At 41.8% G+C, this 25,514-nt stretch overlaps 1 protein-coding gene across 11 annotated transcripts in view; it reads left to right on the top strand.

Annotated features, from left to right (window-relative positions):
• The window catches only part of ATRNL1 (attractin like 1), a 1,022,331-nt gene that overhangs the window by 97,212 nt on the left and 899,605 nt on the right, over window positions 1–25,514 (top strand). For all 11 annotated transcript variants that reach the window (XR_012905693.1, XR_012905692.1, XM_075935407.1 and 8 more), the window contains 2 exons: window positions 19,061–19,235; window positions 23,329–23,416. Coding sequence is in view for 9 of the 11 variants with exons in the window: in XM_075935407.1 (XP_075791522.1) it covers window positions 19,061–19,235; window positions 23,329–23,416 (263 nt within the window). In the remaining 2 variants the exon portion in view is untranslated. The remainder of the gene's footprint in view (window positions 1–19,060; window positions 19,236–23,328; window positions 23,417–25,514) is intronic.

Here is a 25,514-nt window from a genome sequence, read left to right as displayed (position 1 = left end):
GTACTGTGGCAGTTGAATGAAATGTTTATTGTTTAAAGTAAAATAATTTAAACAGTTATCTCCTTATTTTTAATGGAAGGTACATATTTTTTTACCATAGAAAAGACAACCCCCCCCAAGATTTCCTTACAGAGGCAAGTGTAAAGGGAGACTAAGAAGTCACGGAAGAAAACTGACGTCATAACAGGGCTCCATAGTTGTCATAGAGAAAATGTATGCTGTTTTCTTCCTGATCCTTCTTGGAATCACCTGTGAGAAGGAAGGGGTTATACTGGATCATACTTCACTTCAGCTAGCCTCTGTTGGCACTACAGTTCATAGCACACTATTACCACTCAAAGCCATTTTGAACAGATGTGTGTTTACAGTAGACCTTCATGATGTGCAGGTCTTTCCTGACCTGACCTAGGGGAGTGGCAGGGGTGCCATTTCAAATTTTGGTAGGGGGTGCCTGACCTTTTCATGCCGTGATGGGGGAAGGGAGAGAGAGATTGAGAGCAGGGGAGGCAGACAGAGGACAGCAGCTTCAGCAGTGTTACTGAGCATGCTCAGTACAAACCAAGCAATACGTGTGGGGATGACCAACCCCATCCGCCCTCCCCCCCAGGCGCAGGGGCTACCAAGGCACTGGAAAACTCTGCTTTTTTTTTAGCAGACAACTTAGCAGTTAGCTGACAGGAGCACTACTTCTACTTCCTATATAAAAAAGAAAGTTAAATAAATATTAGATTTACTTAGCTCTAACACTAACATATTCTTCCATCTTGTGGCAAGTAACTTAAGGAATGTTAGGTCACCTTAAAATTTTAATGTATAGTCTTACTTTGTTCCTAACTCTCGGGGGGAGAGAGCCTCGTCAGCTCTGGAATGGGAGTAGGGTCTAGTGGGTTACAACAAGGGTGCACATACATTTCAGCTCTGTATAAGAAGATCAGAATGGACATATTGGGTCGTATCAAAGGCCCTTCTAGCCCTGTCTTCCAATAGTGGCCAATGCCCGGTGCTTCAGATGGAATAAACAGAACAGGCAATCATCATGATCCATCCTGTCGCCCATTCCCAGCTTCTGGCAAACAGAAGCTAGGGATACCATCCCTGCTCCTTTTGGCTAATTGAAGAACCAATCTTCCTTGAACTTATTTTGTTCTTATTGGAACCCTGTTATTGTTTGGGTTTTTCCACCATCTCCTGGCAGAGTTCCACAAGTTGACCATGAAAAAATATTTTATTTGTTTTACATCTGCTACTTATAAATTTAATTGGCTCAGATTGTTGTGTTATGTTTATGAAGGAATGAATAACATTTCCTTATTTTATTTTTTCATACCATTCATGATTTTCTAGAGTCTAGACCTCTAACATATCCCCCATCCTTTAGTCATTTCTTTTCCATGCTGAAAAGTCCCAGTCTTGTTAATCTCTCCTCATATGGAAGCTGTTCCTTATCCCTAATTATTTCTGTTGCCTTTTCCAAATCCATCTTTTTTAGATGGAGTGACCAGGTGTGCAGGCAGTGTTTAAGACGTGGGCATACCATGACTTTATATAAAGGCAATATGGTATTTTGTCTTATCTATTCCTTTCTTAATGGTTTCCAGTATTCTATTAGCTTTTTAGTTTTTAGTCTGCCACTGCCCATTGAGCAAGATGTTTTCAGGATACTATCCACAAGGATTCCAATATCTCTTTCTTGAGTGGTAACAATTATTTTAGACCCCATCATTTTTGTATCTATCGTTGGGATTATATTTTCCCATGTGAATTACAGTAAAACTTCAATTGTCTGGCATCCAGTGGTCCGGCACTCCTGATAGTCTGGCACCAACTGGAACCCAGAAGTGCTCCAGTCAGCCAGACAAATTAGAGCTTCTGTGAGCCCCACGCACGCTCACTGGCCGGGAAAGGGAAGGGGAAGAGAGAGGAAGGGGATTATACCCCTGTGACGGGTCTGCCGGGACCCACACTATGGCCGGCCGGAGGGCAGGGGCGGCGGGGAACGGCACGACGAGGGGCGAACCTTCCACCGTTGTGCAGGGAGGCAGGGGAAAGCCCCACGCAGCTGCCTGCTACAAGCCAGCTGCGACTGCAAGCAGCGGTGGAGGAGAGGGCGCGAGGCGAGGGGCGGCGAGCAGGACCAACCTGGCAAGCACCCCAGCTGCTCTGCCCCGCCTCTTCCCCAAGTCCGCCGCTCGTCAGTTGAGGGGCGGCGCTAAGGGACCAATCCGGCAGCACCCCAGCTGCTCTGCCCTGCTGCTTCCCCAAGTTCGCTGTTGCTGCTTGTAGCCCCAGTTGGCTTCCCCCACCTCCCTGCAAAACGGCGGAGGGTTTGCCCCTCGCCGTGTTATTCCCTGCTGACACCCCTCCCCCCCCGCAGACCTGTCACAGCCCCTCTGTGGAGTACCTCCTGATACTACGGCATATCCGATAATCCGGCACCTCCTGGGTCCCAAAGGTGCCAGATTATCAGAAGTCTACTGTACTTTGCTCTTATCAACACTGAATTCCATCTGCCCTTGTGTTGCCCAATGAATGACCCAGTTTTGTGAGATCCCTTTGTAACTCTTTGCAGTCAGTTTTGGATTAGTCATTGTTTACCCCTTTTTCAAGAACATTTATGAAAAGTATAACAGCAGAGATCCAAATGCAGATACCTGCAGCACAACACTTTCCCCCTCTATGTTTTAAGTGGAGTACCCAGCAATGTTTTCATGATGATCTGGGGAACCTTCAATTACCTGAATAACCAGACTTTTGTTATTCTTAATCACACTGCCCCTCCCTCTTTTTATTACAAATTCTCTACACCAAAGGCAAAGCTGTAGTAAGCAGCCCAAACTTGCATGTAAGAACTGCCTCTGGAGTCAGGTCATGCAGATTTAAGCAGACCTCAAGCATAAAATCCAGGGGTTCAAACTCTGTTCCCTCTCCCTCAGCTCCACTAATATGACATCCCTGGGGAGTAGCGAGTGCCGGGAGCCGCGGGAACTCACTGTGAGGGCGGGGAGTCACGGGGAATTCCCTGCACCTTCCAGGAGTCATGCTGAGTTCCCCATAGCTCCTGGCCCCTGAGTTGAGTTCAGGAGCTGCAGTCCCCAGTATTCATGGATTTTGCCATTTGCGAAAGTGTCAGGAACACATCCACTGCAAACGGTGATGGTTTCCTGTATTCTTAACTTGTACTGGGGGCAAGAATTAGAGAGGCACAAAACAGTTTTAAACAACTTAATTCCTGTTCTTCCCTAAATCTACCACAGGAAAGAAGAACTGAGAGAATCTGACTGAGGCAAGAGTATTGATATGTTTTCTGAACCGCTTTAAGGAGTTTAGATCTTTTAATAAGGTAACTTAATAGGATATGCTTATGAAAGATATCCCCAGTGAACAAACTGTACATTTATTATTGGAAAACCTAATAAAATTTGAAAAACATAATTAAGAAGCTCACTAGAGGTAAATGGTCTGACTGTTTAAACTATATTTAATTGGCTAATCAGATCATATTACCTTTCATTAATAAGTTTAGAGTTGTCCAGATGCCTCAAACATACTTATGCACTTTAGCTGTAAGAAAATACTAACACATTAAAATTAAATTTTCCAATACTATCTTTTGTTTTTGAAATTTGCAACAATTTTACAAACTTTTTCCTCATAAGGCAATTATTTTTATATTCTCTCTTCAAATAAAGATTCTAACATTCTCTCAGTAAAAGATTAACTGATTCCTATAGTAATATTTCTTCAGTAAGATATAGAAGCATATAGTGGCATGTCTCTTTTTTTTTTCTTTGTGAAATCATATTCCATACTAACTCAGGTCAAATATTCAGGCAAAATGATCCTAAATATGCCAAGTTATATTAATAAGGGGAAAAAAAGGTTATTTTCATTTTTTCAATCCTAAACAGGATCTTCACTTGATCAAAACATTTTATCTTTGGCTTGTATACCCTCATATTTTAATTTATTAAAAAGGAGAGTGTGCATAAGAGAAAGAAAGGTTGATGAAAATAAAAATGGGACATTTAAAAATTACCCCTCCTACCTTCATTTTGCTGACTAGATAATTCCTGTACAGTATTTACTGAAGGAACACTGTATTTACTAACAGTTCTCACATGGAAAACCACACTTGAAAATATAATGTTTTTACGTTGTTTTAATGGGTTTTCTTGAATCACTCTTCAGAGATGTTGGACTAGATTCTAATACAGAAAACTTCCGATAATCCGGCACCTTTAGGGGGTGCCGGATTATCAAATATGCCAGACTATCAGAAGGGGGGGGCTATGAGGGGTCTAGAGTGGGGTGGGAGGGGATGCCACCCCAGACCCCTCTTAGCCCCCCCCTTACGATAGTCCGGCTCTGCCCCAGGCGTCCCTGATTCAGCCGCTGCTGGTCAGTTTCAGCAGCAGCTGAATCGGGGATGCCTGCAATAGAGCAGCTGGGGTGCTGCCGGGTTGGTCCCGCAGTGCCGAGGGGCGGCGCTACGGCACCAACCCCACAGCACCCCAGCTGCTCTGCCTCAGCTGTCCAGATTCAGCCTGCTGCTGAAACTGACCAGCAGCGTCAGTTTCAGCAGCGGCTGAATACCAACGCCTGGGGCAAAGCAGTTGGGGTGCTGCCGGGTTGGTCCCGTAGCGCCGCCCCTCTGCGCTGCGGGACCAACCCGGCAGCACCCCAGCTGCTCTGCCCCAGGAGTCCCCAAGTCAGCCGCTGATCTGTTTCAGCAGCAGCTAAATCGGGGACCCCTGGGGCAGAGCAGCTGGGGTCCTGCCGGGTTGGTCCCGCAGCGCTGTCCTTTGGCGCTGCGGGACCAACCTGGCAGCACTCTAGCTGCTCTGCCCCAGGCGTCCCCTAGAGCAGCTAGGGTGCTGCCGGGTTGGTCCCGCAGCCCCGAGGGGCAGCTCTACGAGACCAACCCGGCAGCACCCCAGCTGCTCTGCTCCCGGCTTCCCCGATTCAGCTGCTGGTCAGTTTCAGCAGCAGCTGAATGGGGGAAGCCTGTCCGGCTGCCCCAGCAGTTCCAGGTTCCTGATGGTGCCGGACCATCAGGAGTCCCGGAGAATTGGATGCCGGACTAATGGAGTTTTACTGTACCTTGTTCACCCTAAGCAGCACCTTTTCAAATAGTTCCACTGAAATAAAGGCCAAAGCCCATGAAGTCTACTTAAGGAATAAGGTCTTCCATATATGAGTAATAGTTACATTGTTAATTTTAGGGTCCCTGAAAACTATAGTGTAAAAAGACTTCTAAGATTTCTTTAATTAAAAATCTTGTTCTGGCTTATCACCTTTCTAAATTGGGAACATTACAGGCCAAGCCATGCACTGTTGCTGTGGATAACAACTTGGTTGTGTGGTTTTATTAATCTTGTAGATTGTTTTATGACTCTGATCATGATTGCAAAGGAATAAAATTCTTTTATATTTAAGTATGGTAAGAACATATCTCAGTGAAAAATAAGTGCAACATATACACTGGAAATTAGCAAATTTTAATGTCCCATTGGACTCTGTATTGCAGAATCTGACATCATGTTGCATGAATTCTATTTTTTTTTATCATACATCAGTTTTGAAATTCACTGTGATCGTTCTTATTTAGGTCAACATAGCAACTTCAGCACACTGCATATTTCCAAAAAATACACTTGGTTGTGACTCTGGGTTACTGTCTTCCCAGACATGGAGGCATCTCTATCATTATTAAACTCTGATGAGTGTGTTGGTGTCTCTGAATAGTTGATGTTTTAACACTGCCATTGTATTTTATTAGATATAAGTGATGCAGCTAGGATGCAGTGTTGTAGGAGAGAGATCTTTGTTTATATTAAGTATGCTGAAAATTCTGTTTACATGCTATGACTCTAAAGTAGGTCTGTTAACAACATCACTCCATCCTGTGTTGTTGAGATTCTGGTGTCAACAAACCAGTTACTTCCTGAAAGTTAACCCTATTTCGCTAGCTGCACACTTGTCATAATATAAGGAACCTAGGTCACAGATATCCATGGTATTTAAGGTCAGGGCCACATGGAGTATAGAGATTTGGTGTCTTTGTTTCTTCTTACAGTAGCTGAACATGTGCTTCTAGGAGGGGGATACCTCACAGAATGGACAACTTAAGCTTTGTTTATAGCAATTGCACTAGCCAGAGCTCAGCAGTCTCTTCTCTCTGTAAAGTGAAAAGAGTGTCACTGAGAGAAGATAGCATTAAGTGGTAGTTTCACCTGAAACCAAATAGTGCTTGTTCCCTCTGTGATGAGGGACATGGTAGGTCCAACCATTTCCGGTCTCTCTGAATCAGAAGAGAACAACAGGTTGTGAGGTACAGTCCTAGTGCAGTGCATACTGAGTGACAAGAAGTTATATACATTTTACCCTTTTTCCAGAAGGGGGGAGACTTGGAGGGCAAGCTGTGTTCCTGGTGTCTTGGGGGATACAGGACAAGTACAACTTAATCCTGTATTTTAAAAAATATTTTGTGTCTTTGTTTTTTGGCCTTTTGAACAATCTAGAATAAGACTACAGGCAGGGGAACTGTTTGGTTGCCTCCCTGCTAGCCCTCAGGCATGTTGGGAGCACTTATACATCCACACAGTCTCAATTCATTGTCCTTTTTCAGATCCCTTCTTTAAACTCTTTCCTTTGCTGTTTTGTCTACAAAAATGTGTCCATAACCCCATGTGCTATGACAGGACCACAAGACCAAGATCATCTCTGACCAGTGTTTGTTCCACCTTTTCTTGAAAACTTCCAATGACTAGGATTCCATAACCTCACTTGGAAGCCTACACCATAGCTTAACTACTTTTATAATTAGAAAAATTTCCCCGACATCTAACCTAAATCTCTCTTGCTGAAGATTAAGCCCCGTTTTTGTCTTACCTTCCGTGAACACAAAGAACAACTGATCCCAGTCTTAATAACAGTCTTCAGATATATTTCTGTTGTTATAAAGTCTCTATTCAGTTGTCTTTTCTTGAGTATAAGCAAGCCTAGTTCTTTGAATTTTTAATGTTGCATAAGTTTTCAAAACCTTTTTTCTTTTCTTTCATTTTTGTTGCTCTTCTCCAGACTCTCCAGTTTATCTACATCTTTCCCAAAGTGTATCTCCCAGAATTGACACAGGTCTCCAGCTGAAGTCTCACCAGTGCCAAGAAGACAGGGACAGTTACCTCCCATGTCTTACATATGACACTCCTGTTAATATACCCCAGAATGACAGTAACCCTTTTTTGCAACTGCATTACGTTATTGATTCATATTCAGTTTATCCATTATAACCCCAGGTCCTTTTCAGCAATATGACTACCATGTTGTAATTGAGCATTTGATTTTTTCCTTCCCAAGTGAAGTACTTTATTACATTTTAATCTTCTTGATTCAGACCATTTATTTTATTTTTGGCAAGGTTGTTTTGAATTCTAATGCTGCCCTCCACAGTGCTTGTAGCCTTCCCCCCCCCCCCCCCCCCCCCAGTTTGGTGTCATCTGCAAATTTTATAAGAATACTCTTAATTCCATTATGCAAGTAATTAATGAAAATATTGACTAGAAGGGGACTGACCCTTTGTGATGGGGTGGACAAAGCCCGAATGCCCCACTGGAAGTCTTTCATCACCCTGGCCAGCAGCAGGAGCATGGAGAGGTCCTCCGAGCAGAGTAAAGGGGCAGCCTTCACAACAGCCAATCAGGATGCGGCAGACTGCTATATAAGGAGCTGCTAGGTAAGGCCTGTCAGTTCCTTCCTGGAGCTCAACCCAGGCAGACCTCTGGGTTGACAGGGGAACACTAGAACCTTGGGCAGCTCCGAGTGGGAGCTGGGCCCTTGTAACTGAGTGGAACTAGATCCTGCGGCTAAAGGCTAGCCAGTGAAAACTCTGCGGAACCCTGGACAAGGGGACTTGGGCAACAAGGCCCTAGAGAAGACTGGATGAAATGGCATCCCGGGGCAGTGGCCCAGGGACCATAATTATAGACTTTGAAACTTGGCAGGTAACTGCTATGTATAGGGTCCCAGGGCTGAGGCCCAACGCCTCAAGGACTGGGCATCCCGTTGGCTACGGCTCAGGGCCCGCACACCCTCTGAGATCATGGACTCCATGCTTTTGGAGCAATATGTGGAGATTTTGCCGAACTTAATCCAAACCTGGATACAGCGGCACAACCTGGACTCACTGGCTGCTGCGGTCCAGAGCACCGAGGATTTTCTCTTTGTGGCTGGGGGTATCCGGCCTCAGTCTGAGAGCTGGCCCACCCAGGGTTCTGAAGACCCAGCCGTGGCACAGAAAGAGGTACAAAAGGGGCCCAAACGAGGAAGAAATTATATCAACAGGGATCCTCATACCCCACAGGGGCACCTTTCGTCCTGGCCATCACTAAGTCATGTCCCAGGTGACTGAAGGGGGCAGAGTTGGGGGGGGGGGGGGGGCCACTCCGGGGCCATTGGTATGCTTCCACTGTGGGAAGCCTGAACATTTTAGCAGCTTGGGCCCCATCATGGAATGTGACTTTTTAGATTGTGGGGATATTGAAACTTATAGTGGGTTTGACCTGGAGCCTGACTGGCACCATAAGGCCTATCTGGGGCCTGTCACTGTAGGGGGATGCATGATGCTTGGACTAGTAGATTCAGGGTGTTCCCAAACCCTGAAACAGGAGTCGGTACTGAACCTTAGTACCCTTCAATATGGTGGTCCTGAGAGTGACCTGTATACATGGGGACATGCACCCCTACCCCACAGCCTGGATCCAATTGAAAGTTAAGAACAGTAAGGCAAGGATTCGGTTGGGCATAGCAAAATGCCTTCCCTGGAAGGTCATAATTAGAAGAGATTAGCAATAGTTTCCCTCACTGCTCCGTTCACCAGATGGCTCCTCTACTCCAGAGGAACCTACACCCCAGATGTTAGAGGAGCTTTTTCCCATAGTGACCTCAGACATATGGGAAGGACCTTGAGAAGGCTGGGAAATCACACCGGAGGCATTGAAAAGAGCATAGGGCATGGCTCCAAACTCATTAGGCTGGGGAGACTGAGCCAGAAGAGGAACTGTCTCAACAAGGAAATGCCCCCACCAAAGAAGGAAACACACCCTCTGACCCAGGGCAACCTTCGCAAGAGGGTCCCCTACCTGAGGTAGATTTACAATATTTAACTAGCTCCTATGATTTTGTCTGAGGATGGAAAGAAAATGAAACTCTGAGAGGCATATTCCCGGATCGTGGTCATTGATGGGGTCATTGCCCAGGAAGTCCCAGCCTCCCAGTTCCCGTACTTTGAGCTCAGGAAAGACCTGGCTATAGAGCTGACGACACAATCACGGGGGAGATCAACTACCAACCCTTGGTGCCTCAGGGGGCCAGGAGAGCAGTTCTGCATTTGGCCCACTCAGTCCCCTCTGCTGGCCATTTGGGGCAGGAGAAGACCTTAGCCCACATACTGGCTCGGTTCTTCTGGCTAGGGGTCTATAAGGAGCCTGCAGATTTCTGTGCATCATGTCCGGTCTGTTAACTAGTAGCACCAAAAGGTTTCAGATGGGCTCCCCTGGTACCCTTACCCCTGTAGGTACACCCTTTGAAAGAATAGGGGTTGATAATGTGGGTCCCCTAGAGAAAAGCGCCCAGGGCCACCAACATATATTAGTCATCATAGATTACTCTACATGCTACCCAGAATCGATCCCCTTACGCACAATAAGAGCACAATAAGGGCACAGAGCGTGGCCACAGAGCTGGTACACCTCTTTTCTCAGGTAGGCCTTCCCACTGAAATCCTGACCGACCAGGGGACTTACTTTGTCTCAACTGTTAAAAGAGGTCTGGGCGCTCCTCAAAGTAAAACCCCTTTGAACCTCAGTCTACCATCCTCAAATGGATGGCCTAATGGAGAGGTTTAATAGAACCCTAAAGAGCATGCTGAGAAAATTTGTGGATACGGACCCTTGTAATTGGGACTAACTACTACCGTATTTGATGTTTGCATTATGGGAGATACCCGAAGCCTCCACAGGTTTTTCACCCTTTGAGCTGATGACCAAGAAGGAAGTTGGATTTTCTCAAAGAAACCTGGGAAGATCAAGCCTCCCAGTCTCAAAATGTAATCCAGTACGTAATGGAGAAGCGGGAGCGTCTGGTTTGAGGACCTGATTTGCCCAAGAAAATCTAGAGAAAGCCCAACAAACCCAGGCATGTCAGTATAACAAAGGGGCCCACGAAAGGCGCTATCAGCCAGGAGACCGGGTCTTGCTGCTGTTACCCAGCTCTGAGAATAAACTCTTGGCCAAATGGCAGGGCCCTTATAAAGTTATGCGCCAAGTAGGAGAGGTGGACTATGAAATCCATTGTCCCGACAAGAAAAAGGAGAGACAGATTTTTCACGTGAATCTATTAAAACCCTGGTGACTACAAGATGCCCGGTTCATAGTCCCCCAAGAAGTACCAGAGGATTTAGGCCCAGACGTGCAATCCTCAGCGGGCCCTGCTGATGTACCCATCGCAGACTGCCTACCTCCATGGTTGCAGTGGCAGTCCAGGAACCTACTGGAACATTTCAGAGACCTCTTCTCCTCATGACTGGGGAAAACCCATCTGGTAGCACACTGGATACGGACAACTCAGGCAGCTAAACCCCAACACAGGACCTATCAAGTTCCTGAAAAGCTCTGAGGGGCCCTAGAATAGGACGTTCAGGCCATGTTAGATTTGGGGATTATTGAAGAATCCCAAAGCCCTTGGTGCAGTCCAGTGTTTCTTGTACTGAAACCCGATGGCACCATCTGTTTCTGTGTCGACTTCAGAGTGGTAAATGCGGTCTCACTGTTTTATGCGTATCCAATGCCATGGGTGGACGAACTCTTGGACCGGCTTGGGAAAGCACGATATATCACCACTTTAGACTTCACTAAAGGCTATTGGCCTTTACAGAGGACTCGCAAGAGAAGACAGTCTTCACCACCCCACTAGGACTCTTTCAGTTTGTAACTATGCCCTTCAGACTCCATGGGGCACCAACCACTTTCCAGCACCTAATGGACCAAGTGTTGCAACATTGTGGATGATTCTCAGTAGCCTATTTAGATGACGTGGTTATTTTTAGTGAAGACTGAAGGTTACACCTGACCCACGAAATAACCATTCTGCAGCCACTGAGAGAAGTGGGGCTCACTGCAAACCCCAAGAAATGCAAATTTGGCATGCAGCAGACCAAGTATCTGGAATATCTGTTAGGGAATGGGAAGATACAACCCCTTCAAGACAAAACGGAAGCTTTAGATAAAACCCCAGTTCCTACAACAAAAAAGCAGGTATGGGCTTTCAAAATAAGCTATGCAAATTGAGCTTTGCAAATTGAGCTTATGCCAATTGTGTAGCTTATTTCAAAATTGGGAGCCTCTACACAGCACTAATTTTGAAATAGAGCACTCTTCCTCCGACTTCCCTTACTCCTTGTATGATGAGGGTTACAGGAGTCGCAGTAAGAAGTCCTTCAGCTTGACAGTATTTCAACATTATTTCAAAATATCTGCCTGCTGTATAGACGCAGACTAAGTTATTTCGAAATAACACTAGTTGTTTTGAAATGATGTGGCTATGTAGACAAATTCATTCTGGTGCATGATATCTTTTATTTTACCCATTTTGATAATGACATAATTGGGTGATGTATTTGAGAATCTTAGAAAATACAGTAATAATTTATAATTAGTGGTGTCAAAATACATAATATAAAATGTATGTATTTTGATTCCAGTAAGATGACACGAAAAACAATAAGAAACTAATAAATACAAAACCTTTGGGATGTAAGGATTAACTAAATTTATTCCTACTGTTCATATGAACAACAGAGCTTAGAAACCTATATTGAACAAGTCAATATTTTTGTTTTCCCAGTAGTCCCTAAGGAACAGATTAAGGTCTAAGACTATAGAAGCTGTTTTCTCATTAGGTGGAAATTGATTTGAGGACTTGAACTGTGGAATCAGATTGCCACTTTGGCAATTCATGAAACTTTTTCAATAAATAGAAATTAGATTCCGTCTCTAATGTTGCATATTTGAGTAAATTACTATTTTAAACATATGGAATATTTTTCTGCCATGAATATCATGTAATTGATTTCCAGTTCATCCTTAGAAAGTAAAAATCTCCTTTTTCATGGATCAAGTGATATGTTAGAAGGATAGGAGAGAAATCTAATTAAAAAAACAAGAACAAAGATTATGTGTATTTTTATCATTTTGCAGCTATCGTGCTATATTTCAGACAAAATAAATATATTGGGTTTTTTTTGAAGTTTCCATAGCATAGATACTTTTTAAATAAGACCCATGTTTGGCATTTGTCATCACTACCTTTATGGCCCAGATTACGAAGTATGGGGAAGGAAGTAGGACAAACTGTTCTACCATGCAAAAGCGTCTGTTCCTTAAGTGATATTATAATACAAATCCATTTAATTGTATCTCTGTATTTTTTTATTGTTATAAATTCCTCATATATACAGTCTGACACCTATGTTGTATTTGTGGCTTCAGATTTAGGTTAATAAAATGTGCTTTTAAAAGGTATTGTGCGTGAGATTTTTTTTTAAAATTGTTGATCATGGGATAATTGTAGGCTTCATGTACTTCTAGCTTTGATCGTTTGAGTACATACATCTCATTGTACATAACATGCTATGAGCAGTACAATTTATTTTTCTTAAATATGTTAACTATTAGTTTTCACAGTAATGTTTTGTGTATTTTTGTTAGTGTTTGCCGCTTGGTGTCACTGTTGACCACTATACTAGTTTTCACAGTAATGTTTTGTGTATTTTTGTTAGTGTTTGCCACTTGGTGTCACTGTTGACCACTATATTTCTGAGCACGTTGGTAAAATTAATAAAGATGTAAATGTATTTTAGTTATCTGACTCTTGGCCTTTTCTCAGCAAAGCACTTAAACCGATACTGAACTGTAAGCATGGAAGGCCTCCTCTAATCAATTATGCACTTAAACAAGGTTTAACTTTAAGCACGTGAGTAGTGCCATTAATTTCCATCTTAAATTTAAACATGGCTTAAGTTCTTTGCTGAAACTATCCAGGTGAGGTCAAACTTCTGTTGCAGTATATGTACTAATGCATAAAATAAAATTTACTAGAATTGGTCGCACTTTCATTAGAACTCATTAATCTTTTCTGGCTGCAAAGAAAAAGAAAAGATAGTAAGTTAACTTGTACAGCATTTAAGAAATAGAGTATAATTTGTGTACGAGCAAACATGATCCATTTGTTGTTTAGCAGTAAAATTGACAATTTATGTTCAGCTGAGACCATACAGATGACGATTCCCTTGCAATAGTGTGTGAATTTTTACCCTGATGAGTGTCTCAATAACTTATCCCCAGTTTTTCCACAGAGGATAATATAATATGTATAGATAATTTACTTGTCATAATTATCTTGTATAAAATATCAATGAGGTTGTTTTTAAGAGATAGTTAATATTAATTTTGGATAGAATTGAAGTTAACATGAGTTAACAACTCCAGTTTGCTTTTTCATTCTCCCTGGCAAGTGTTAAAGGGAAAGGTGCTACTGAGACTGAGGGATGGGACTGTCGGTGGACTGGGGAGTCCTATTTTTCATGGAATCATAGGGTCAGAAGGGACTTCAAAGGTCATATAGCCTAATCCCCTGGCAACATAGAGGATTTGTTGTGTCAAAATCAACCAAGGCTGACTGTCCATACTTTGAAAACCTCCAGAGTAAGAGCTCCCTAGCATTCTGTTTTTCTTAGAGTGAAATTAGGCTTTGTCTAATTTTGACAAAATTTTTGTCATTCTGTTAGCAGTGCAGTCAAAACCTAAATCTGCAATTCTGTAGATTGAATCTATTGCTTCTTGTTCTGTCTTCTGTGGAAAGGTGTAGGGGTGTGTGTGTGTGTGTGTGTGTGCGCGCTGTGGAAAGGTGTGTGTGTGTGTGTGTGTGTGTGTGTGTGTGTGTGTACGCACGCACAATACCAAGTTAGACTGAAAAATATCCTTTTTCTCTCTTGTCCATGGATCCTTCCCTAACTGGCAAAGATTTACCTTGTTATGTTTTTAGTCTGGCATTAGTCTTTTTATCTTTGTTTATTCCTTTGTCTGAGAGAGAACATTGCTGCTGCTATCAATAAGTATTAATGGCTTTGGGAACAGAATTACAGTAGATAGTGGAGTTCACATATATTATGTTCTTGTGATTCTAGGAAAACAGTTTTGGTTTTTAAAATGTATTTGCAAACAAGTTGTGGATTTCAAGTATACATTAAAATTGATACTTAAAATCTATGACATTTCTCATTAGATCATAATAATTTTATGGGCCATTAGAATTTGGGCCTACACAAATTGATGCTCTTCTTTTAATATAAATTGTGTGTGTTATTTTGACAACTCACCTGAAAAAATGCAAGTACTTAATAACATAAAATGCAATCATTCACACCACCACCAAAACCCCAGAATAGACTTTTGATGGTAAAAGCATGATTTAGGTATTTGTATATAGATGTCCCTTTCCCTGGCTTCTCAGGGGTTACCCCAAGCAGGGAGTGAGAGGGGTCCAGGCCTTCCCTCTCTCCAGACCCCATCCCAAGGCCCTAAGGTGGGGGGAGAATATCCGCTCTCCCCTCACCTGGTTGTTGGGGCTACGTGCCGCAACTCATCAGCCCACGGGCATCCGATTTGCACCCACCCTGAACTACTTCCTCACCCCCGCTCACCCGGGTGTCCCATCTGCTTCTTTCCAGAGGCCCAGAGCCCCTTCATCCATTGCTCCAGCCGGCCTCTCCTGTACCAGTATCCCTGCCCTCTTTATGCTGTACAGGATGCTGCCCCTTGCTCCCCAGGGTCCGGCAGTGCCCTCTCTTAACACGCCTGCGCCAGCGTCTGCCAAGTTGGCTCCTCCCCCGTTCCTGCTGACCCCGTCCTCAGCATCTTTCCTGGCATCAACGCCCGCATTCGTCGGAGCCTCCCCCAGGGCATCAGCGGGGGCGCCGGCCAAACTGCTGACCATGCGGCGTGTGCCCACTACCGCTGCGGTCTCCCCCGGTGCATCAGCTGGCATGCGAGCCAAGCCGCCAGCCGGGCGGTGCGCCGCAGCTGCCTCCGTGGCCTCCCCCGCGGTAGGGAAAGCTGGTCCATTCCTCTCTGCCCCCTGGTGGGGGCCCCAATCAGTGGGGGCCCCGATCAGTGCGGGGTTGTGTCACTCCATCACACCTTGGGACAGAAAGTTGGATCCCGGAAACATTCTGTTACAATGTTAAGACTGAAATAATTCTGTACCTGGACACGCATTGAATTTTGACATGTGATTTTTGCTTAATATTGCCATAAAAAAGATATACACAGTAGATTATTGATGATGTGATGGCTTCAGGACAAGGTGAACTCTTTATGTAAGGCTTGAACCCCTAGTCTTCAGAGTTAGATCTAAACAGGTTATTGACTTAACCATTCTGACACTTACGTACTAGAGCAGAAAAGACATTATATTCTTGCAAGGGTTACTTCCTCTGCTATGAAAGCATATTCTTTTATTACTGTATGTTTAATTTGTATGGCTAAGTCTAGACTACGGAACTATGTCTAGACTATGTCAGGGAATTCATCTGCTCTTCCAACATTTTTTGTGGAAGAGCAGAGGCGCTCTTTTGGAAGCCCAGTCTTCCTCGTGTCATGAGGAAGAAGGGCTCTTTCGAAACGGGAGGTTTTTCTGAAATTTGGGCCAGTGTAGATGGGCCAAATTTCAGAAAAGCCTCTTTCGAAAACATAATCAGAAAAAGGTACACAAATTTCAGAGCACAATTTGCGTACCTTTTTCCAATTAAAAAGCGGCAGTCTGGACGTAGCCTATGTTTAGTTATTGATTTTAATGGCACCTAGTAGCAGTTCTATTATAATCCACAGTTTGCAACTTGTCTGGAAAATATTGGCTTCAAGCTGAAACTTGACATACAGGGAACCAGCCTGAGAGCAACTTTTTTTTTTAAAACATCTCTTTAAAAAACATGAAACCATCCATTCAGCCATTTTGGAAGTTGTACAAGAGAAACAACGCTTTCAAAATCACAGTACATAATCTAATTTGGAAATGTCTAGGTATAGCAAAGAGTGAACACTTGTTTATGTAAAGGGAAAACTCCTCACATGTAAAATTCAGAGTTGTGAAGCCAAAAGGTTGACTGTTTCATGTGTAGTAGAAGGTTGCTTTCTTCTGACCTCTAGAGTAAGAATAACTCAAACATTTACTTATAAAGCAACATCCCCTATGAACCAACTCTTTAATATACACACAAGATTCTCAGAAGTGCATAGCTTTATATATTTGATTATGGTAGATTATAATGATGGTTCAGTCACGTCAGTCCAAATCCCAGCCAGGAGAAATGAGGCAGCACAGGGCCTGGAAGGAGTTGGTGGGAGGAGAGGATCCCATTCTGGATGCATGCTAGTAAAACAATACTTACTGCAATTTGCAAGATAAAGCCCTGAAATTTTAGCATGTGTTTCTCTGCAAGTATGGTAGAATGTAGAATTTTTTTTTTGTCATGGCTTAATGTAAGCAATTAAAAATGACAGGCTCAATGTCTTTGTTATCCAAACTATTGTTCATATTTGTAATTGGATATGTTTCCTAACTCTAATTGGAATTGAATGATTAATCCCCTTTTCTAGATTTATATCACAACTACACATTGCTCACTGAATTAGAATTTCAAAACATCTTAAAGTGAAAGAAAAGGAAGAACCCAAAGAGAATTGTTAGAATCAATATTTTTCAAACATTTAAAGATACCAATCTTAAAAGTAAAGTTACTTTCTATGTTAAAAGCAGGTGGTATTGGAATATATTTTTCTGTAGGCCACTAATGATTTTTATTTAATTTCTTAATCAATAGAACCCCTATTACCTGCAATAATTAGGGACACGGAAAGTGTTATAGTGGAGGGAAATCCCTGAATGCTGACTTCAAATCAGGCTGTCTTGCATTAATGCACTGAATTCCTGCAAAGTCAGCCTGCTTTGGAGACGGTAGCCAGTGGTCTACCCTTATCTCTTATCAAGAATTCTCATGGGTCTTGTCCAGGTCCTGGGTAACTAAGGCTCTGTTCCATAACTAAAAGAAGTCACTTTATTGAAATAGAATGAATATAAATACATTAGTTTTATTTTCCTGGTTTAATAGACTGTACTTTAAAGTAGTCCTTTTCAAGGAAGTGGTGTCTACTTGGTAGAGCTTTTGTTTAACTACATCTCCCCTCTAATTCGAACTCTTAACAGACTGGTGAACCTCCAGTTGTATGTCACTTTGTATGCAGACCAATCTTTAGAAAGCTAGAAATCTGTTCTCATAGAAGTAGAGCTACACCAAAGCAACCTCAGCAGCCTTTGCTCTGGGTAGGGGTTCAGTAATTTCTTATGGTTTGGAATAAAGCTTTATCTCTAAACTATCCATCTCAGAGAGACTTATCACTTTTCTTTTAGAGTCCAAGCAGTTTAATAATTTAACTGTCCTGAAATGTCTACCTACATCACTTTTTACAACAAAGGTTGTATTGCATGACTGGTAACACCAACACCAAAATAGGACACCCAGGACCATCCAATAATTCAATGTTCCCTATACCAAAAGAAAAACAAAGTCACTGAGTATGGACAATAGCTGACATAAAGTGAATAATTCATACTGTCACCTTTCTAGCAAAGCCCTAATCATACTTAGTCTTGAAACATTAACATTTTAAAGTTTCCTCTTGCCTATAGAACATCAAATCTTAAAAAAATCCAACAAAAATGAATCCACATCTGTGATTATAAACATCTTTTCCTGTGGGTGGTCTTAAAATGCTTGTCATTCAACAACAAATTTCTTTTGCAATGAACAGCTGCCAAATGTTAGAGTAAGGTGTTTTTTCCTGCAAAAACAGTAAGTTTTTGAATGTTGCTTTTGGCTGCTCTATAGAATGATCTATAAAATGTTTTATATTCATCTCTGTTCTTTTCATAAAGCACTCTGTGCTGCATTTTCCACTCAAAAACATGTGCAATCTGGCATTGGCAAACACTAACTTTTGTTTCCCCAGATGTCACATACTATAATATATACAGTGTCATAATGTACCATAGTGTTATGCACTTTAATATAAAATTATCCAGATTAGACCAAATAGCAATATGATTTTTCTCCAATGGTAATGTATTAGGGATGTCAACACTGTGGTTGAGGGTGCTCCAGCCTGGTGGGGCCCATCACACTATGAAGCATGTGGAGTGCTGGAGTAGTTCCCCACCTGTCCTTGGCGTGGTGAGCCTGGCTGGAGTATACCCCTGCCTGCAGCGCGGTGACACTGGCCTAGCCTGGTCCGTACCGATCATCCCCTGCCTGTAGCCACCCCAACCTAGCCAGAGCAGCCTGCAGTGCATTGGGACTGGCCAGGCTGGAGCAGGCCTCCTCCCATGTCAGGCAGGGGAGAGCTCCAGCAAGGCCAGGCTGATGGTTTATCGGTAACTGGTAAGCATCATCCAGTAAAGATTAACTGGTGACATCCCTAATACATTACCATAGGTGGAAGTGGGATGTTTCTAGTCTGGCCAGGCTCACTGCACCATGCCATGGGTGGGGGAACCACCCATGGGATCCAGTTTAAGCAGTTAACCGTTTAAATGGAAAGTTTACACGGTTAACTGATTAAATGACATTTTACATCCCTATAATGTATAAGTATACCCTTTGCTACCTTTTTATGACTAAATAGTATCTGAAAAATTGATGTCTTCCTTTCATTTTGTGACTTGGGCCGAATTCTTTCTTTTATTACTTGAGCAAATGTAACAGATTTAATGTTAGTGGCTTTCCTTGTTATCTAAACTATGTTGTAACTTGATGTGAAACATAAAAATCAGCATACTGTCAAAATGAGCAATCTTGTGACAGCTGTAATTAAACCTTTCTAATTTTTCATTGTAGAGCTTTTAATATCTTTGCCTAACACACTGTACAACTTACACATTTGTTTGTAAACAGGCCCTGATTGTTCTCTAAATGTCCCTTCCACGGAGTCTTACTGGATTCTACCAAATGTAAAGCCATTCAGTCCTTCTGTAGGCCGAGCGTCTCATAAGGCTGTTCTATATGGAAAATTTATGTGGGTGATTGGAGGATATACCTTTAACTACAGTTCATTCCAAATGGTATTAAAGTAAGTGGTTTCCCCCTTTGTTAGTCTTTGTGGACTTGATTTTTGCTAAGTAAATAACATTCTATTAAATTATTATCCTACATTTGCATAAAATATCTATGTATACTTGCAGTGTGACAAATAAACTTGAATGTATTGTTTGTAAATATTATACCTGGAATGCTCTTTACAATATTAGTTATATTATACTAGACTTCTTATAATTAATGTTAATTGACTTGATATTTTACTATTTATATAGCTTTCGAAAGTACTCAAAGAAAGATAAGTTGCTTCTCTGAAGAAAAAAATCAGACCTGGGCTGGAGTGATAGCTATAACATGCAAATAAAATAATTAAGTTGGCAAATATCTCCTTTCACCAATTTTGCCTGGCTTTCTTTGCCCTCTTCTCTCTTTTGTAATCTATCCCAAATCCCTGTCTGCCTTTTTAGTATCTTGTGTTATATCCCTTCTTTCCAAGTTCTGTCTTTCTGTTCTCCTTATCCCTTTTCCACGCACAGCAGACTCATTATGTTAAGTGCTGACTGCCCTCAATTTCCACTAAAGTTAATGTTAATTAAGGCCAACCACACAGAAAGTTCTCAGTACTACATAGGATGGAGCCGATACTACTTAGACTAAGAAACGGTGGTTTACAACATCAGATGTTAATGAGGGGAAAAAAAGTAATTAGCCAATAAGAAATTATAGAGAGACCTATTTTACTAACTCTGATAATTTTATTTCAAGTCTTGTGATATTTGATGTTTTTCTTAAAACTTAACTTCTTGAGTCAAGTGATTATGTGAGAAATTCAGCTTAACAAAACAAAACAAAACAAACATACATTCCTGGCCTGTCTGGCTGCAGGGAAAAGGTTAAAAATGTCATCCCATTGCCTCAAAAATCCAAAGCAAGGGAAAGGAATCCCTAATTTACTAATTTTAAGACCTCGTTATTTTTCTGTGGTGTGATTTATGAATGCTTGTGTCTGGTAATGCTAACCCTAACCCATGATTATGCTATACATCTTTGTAAACAAAACTTTTGAAGTAAACTAAAATTTGATTCCTTACCTGAAACTTCTGTTTCTTATGATATGAGGGAATATTTTGAACAGAGTGAAAGAATGTGTTCCCCTGGAATATCAGGGAACAGGATTTAACTTAATTTACAAGAAGAAAATGGGGTGGAAACCAATCCTCAATCTCTGGCATCTCAGTTGCTTCCACTACATATTCAAATTTCATATGGCCACAGTGGGCAGAGATGATCCCACCCTATAGAAGAGCAGCCTGGAACTTCAAGCTGTCAGAAAAGTATGTCAGTCCTTTCATCCCTTTCATATGGATAATGTTCTCATCATGTCACACAAAACAACTATGATTTTTTATATCAATAAACAGGGAGGGGTGAGAATCATCTGCATTATGTGCAGAGGTGATTAGTCTCTGGAATTGTTACTTCGGCTACCAGATACTCATGTGTGTAGCTTATCTTCCTGGTATACAGAATGTACTCTGACTTGCTTATCAGACATTTTGAAATTCACCAAGAGTGGGAATTTCACAGTTCAGTAGTAAGATTTTGGGATTAAAAATAGAAATGTATTAATCCAATTGGACAACGTGGTTAGGGATGGAGAGAGTGAGGGCATGAAGAAGAGAAATTAAAATACTAAAATAAACAATGTGAGATTCTAGGACTAAAGTTAAATACTGTGGTCCAAATTCTGCCTTGGAAATAAAGTTGATAGGGTTATTCTGTGCATGCATCACTTAGAGAAGAATTTGTCCCTTTTGTTTGTTCAGTATTGATATTGGTGATTAATATGTTTAAATTAGAATATTTATAATATTTTGTAATTCATTGTTTACCAAGAATGACTTGAACTGATCACAAGGATATGTAAAAACGTATCGCTTTCCAGATGCTGCTGCTTCTTGATGCTGATGTTTGCTTGAAATAATAAAAAGAGGATTGTGGTTCCACAATTGAAATTGGAAGTGATTTCTTTGCTGTTTTCACAGGAAAGAAGGAAAGACTACTTAACAACTGGTGGCAGTGCTAATTAGAATCAAATTATAACTTTATTCGCCTGTCTTAGCAAGATATATATGCTTAAAACAATGGTTCAGGATTTCTTGAAATAAATTAAAGCTGTTTGACCAAGAAAGAGGAATTTTCTTGGCAAAAGCAGCGTATTAAGGGAATTTGGAAAATAGAGTAAAAATATAGTGTTCATCCCAAAGCTTTTGACAAAATATAGGCACAATAACTCAGTGTGCTGTGACTGTTTTGTTCTGCTCTGTTGGCACAAAGTAAGCCTAAAATTGGTCCTTCAGCAACTGATATAAAATTTAGTCACCATTAGCAGAGAAGCTAGAAAGCAAAGTGGCTTAAAGCTGCTCCTCCAAGTGTCTCCCTCATTTCCCACAGTTTATTGGCTGGACCATAAAATCTGACAAAGTAATTGCTTCATTTCATTACTAAAAATACCTCTTAGGTAGAATACCTTAGCTATTTAATAGTGCGCATCAGCACTGCACATCAGTTTTAGATTGAGATTGCATTAGAATCATAGGGTTGGAAGAGACCTCAGGAAGTCATTGAGTCCAACTGCCCTGCTAAAAGCAGGACTGATCCCAACTAAATCATCCCAGCCAAGGCTTTGTCAAACTGGGACTTTAAAACCTCTAGAGATGGAAATTCCACCCCCTTCCCTAGATAACCTAGTGAAATAGTGCACCCTCCCAATGAAATAGTTTTTCCTAATATCCAGCCTAAACCTCCCTCACTGCATCTTGAGACCATTCCTTCTCTTTCTGTCATCCCAGAGAACAGTCTCTCTCCACTCTCTTTCGAACCCTGCTTCAAGTAACTAAAGGCTGCTATCAAATCCTCCCTCACTCTTCTCTTCTGTATATTAAATAAGCCCAAATCCCTCAGTCTCTAGTCCCCTAATCATTTTTGTTGCCCTCCACTGGATTGTCTCCAATGTGTCCACATCCTTTCTGTAATAGAGAGGGGGCAGAATTGGATGCAGTACTCCAGATATGGCCTTACCAGTGCCAAATAAAGTGGAATAATCATTTCTCTAGATCTGCTGGCAATGCATTTACGGTTGCACTCAAATATGCCAATAGCCTTCTTGGTTATAAAGGCCACACTGTTGACTCATCCAGCTTCTCATCCACTGTAATTCCTAGGTCCTTTTCCGCCAAACTGCTGCTTAGCCAGTTGGCCCCCAACCTGTAGAAGTGCTTGGGATTCTTCTTTTCCAAGTGCAAGACTCTGCACTCATCCTTGTTCAACCTCATCAGATTTATTTTGGGCCAGTCCTCCAATTTGTTTAGGTCAGTCTGGACCCTATCCCTACCCTCCAGTGTATCTACCTCTTCCCCTAGCTTAGTGTCATCTGCGAACTTGCTGAAGGTGCAATCCATCTTACCATCGAGGTCATTAGTAAAGATGTTTAACAAAACTGGCCACAGAACCAACCCTTGGGGCACGCCGCTTGATACTGACCACCAACCAGCAATTGAGTTGTTGAACCTGACAATCTAGCCAGCTTTCTATCCACTTTATAGTTTATCCAATCCATATTTTTTAAACTTTCTGGCAAGAATACTGTGGGAGACTGTATTAAGTTCTGGCATGGTTGGTAAAATGAGGAAAGGAACTGTGACTTCAGGTAATTTTCCTTTTGGATGGAAACAAAGAATGAAGTCTCATTGCCCCACCTTTTTTGATAGACATGCTGTATGTTTTAAACCATATGTTAACTATTGTAACAATAATGGAATTGTTCTGCTGTAACCGTAGTATTAAACACATTTGTATGCATTAATAAGCTGGATATGAATCATGAAATCTAGAGTTGGCCAAATGGATCCTAACAATTTTACTTGCAGCATATGGTATATGCCTATAAAATGACATTTAAGTTTCACAATTCCGCATGTTGAAGCCCAAAACAAGGTAAATCATTCTGAAAAATAGGGATTTTATGTCTAGTAAGTATAATGCAAGAAAATTACATGTCCAAAAATATGCAAAGCCAACATTTCATTCCAGAGAATAAAATGTTTATTTTTCTGCTTGCATTTTAGCTATAATTTAGATAGCAACATATGGAATGTAGTACCTGTATCAAAAGGACCTCTCCAGAGATATGGACACAGTCTTGCTTTATATCAGGTTGGAATTCTTTTAATATTTATTTCATTCTTGTGCACTCAATGTTAGTGATCATCTATTGTATAAATGACAATCTGAAATCGAGTATGATTAGCTCTAATATTAAACTGTGAGAATAATCTCATTTTTAGTTTCTTTACACACTTGTGTCAAAAGCTTCTTCAGGCCTTACTTAGAAAGACTCTTGTACATTTCTTAATGTAGAGAATATCTCCGTTTTCAAGCTGGCCCTGAGTGAAGTAGTACAGAAAATGAGCATATGGTTTTGTGCAATTTGAACTGTTAACATGAGAAATACACTTTTGTTCATTTACTAATTTTGATGTCACTGTAATTTTATTAGCACGTGCAGGCCATAACTATATTGCCAAACAAAAAGTGCAATTTTAGTAGTAGTATGAACTGTAAGATTTTATAGGTGAAATGTTAATCTTGCTTTAATGTCAGAATCCCTGAGAAATAAATCAACTAAGTCCCAGAGATGAAAGCTGATGTGGTAATTTCTTGAAGTCAAATTCATGTTTACATTAATAGAGATGCACAGTTGCTACTTATAAATGAACACAATTTTAAAATATTTTTTCTTGGGCTGTAGTTTGAGACATCTCCTGCTTTTAAAGTATCATGGTACTTAGGGAATGTAGTGTAATTCTGAAAAGTTTTCAGTGTTCGCAGTCTCATTGGCTCTTGAGGAGGAAACAAAGAACCTTGAATTTAGCCCTGATATACAGAAGTGTTCCCAGTTCAGTTGGCATAAGACAACTTCAGTAAATGTTTTATTTTTAAGTCAAAACTTTCTAACCATTATCCCCTATCATCACTGCTGTTGGCCAGTGTGAATTTTTAGATCAGTAATGAGCAGCTAAGGCTAGTGAGTGGGTTGTGTGAGTAGCCTTCCTTTGTGTCAGTGGGCTGCAAGATTGAAATCCAGTAGTGGGCAACATGCATGCCACCAGCGTATTCCTTCTCTGCTCCCTTCCCCCATACCTCTCATATACTGGGGCACTGGAGCCCTGCACTTACTTCTCCTTTCCCTCCCTCCCAGTGCTTTCAGAGTGCCATGAATCCACTTATTTGCACTACATTTTGGGGGGGAGGGGGAGAAGGAGTAGTAGTAAGTGGCAGACTCCAGGGCCAAGAGACATAGGAGAAGGGAACAGAGAGAGGGTGCGTTTGTCCACCACTGTTTTAAATAGTGACTACTTTAGTAATATGAGATTTAATAAATTCTTAAATAATTTAAACCTTTTAAATTTCACTCTAGGAATACTTTTTCTTGGGGTATTTCAGAGCAGTCTGCATCTATTTTAAATATTCTTTTACCAGCAATAATTAGAAAATTTTAGAAAGCAATAATTACTAGGGAAGTCAGTGTGTAGTCAACTGTACGATTAATCAATAATCCTACTCTTATCGGTTAATCTTGTCAACTACATGTATTCTGCCCTCTTGCTGCCTCGGTATCAGAGGCGAGAAGCAGAAAGCAGGAGGCAGTGCTGGGAGCAGCTGACTTAAGAACTGTTTTCCCTCAGCACTGGTTCCGCAATACCTCCTGCCTCTCCCCGTGCTGCTGCCTCAATCATTCCCTCCCCTTACCATTGCAGCAGCTGCTGTCCGCAGGTTGCTTGGACCATCGCAAACAGGGGCTGCTGCTGAACCAGCCTCTGTCCACAGCCAGTCTGGGCCACCGCAAACAGAGGCTGCTTCACAGCAGCTTCCCCCCATCTCCCTCCTTCCTGCCCCTTGCAGCAGCCTCTGACCAGGGGGAGCTCGGACCCCTTCAGACAGGGGCAGCTGCCACCCCAGGGTGCTGCTCCTGTATCAGAGGTAGCAACATGAGGCGGCAGGCAGCCAGTCTGTGCGGGGAGCTGTTTTTTAAACTGTCTCCCCTTGCAGCCTGGCTCCCGCTGATGGCACAGGGCTCCCTGGGAGTGATGCCAGAGTGCAATGGCTGTCAGCCCCTCCCCCGGGGACTAAAAATTGTCATGTATTAAGAATTCATGTGGTTACATGACTATTCAGTTACCTGATATTTAACACCCCTAATAATTAGTGTAATAAAAGATAATTTAGGGATCTTTTCAACACCAGTATGAAC

This window comes from Pelodiscus sinensis, chromosome 8, assembly GCF_049634645.1.
Source record: "Pelodiscus sinensis isolate JC-2024 chromosome 8, ASM4963464v1, whole genome shotgun sequence".
NCBI classification, from domain to species: domain Eukaryota; kingdom Metazoa; phylum Chordata; order Testudines; family Trionychidae; genus Pelodiscus; species Pelodiscus sinensis.
Note: the sequence above shows the minus strand (reverse complement) of the source record. Positions and strands in the feature narration are given on the sequence as shown.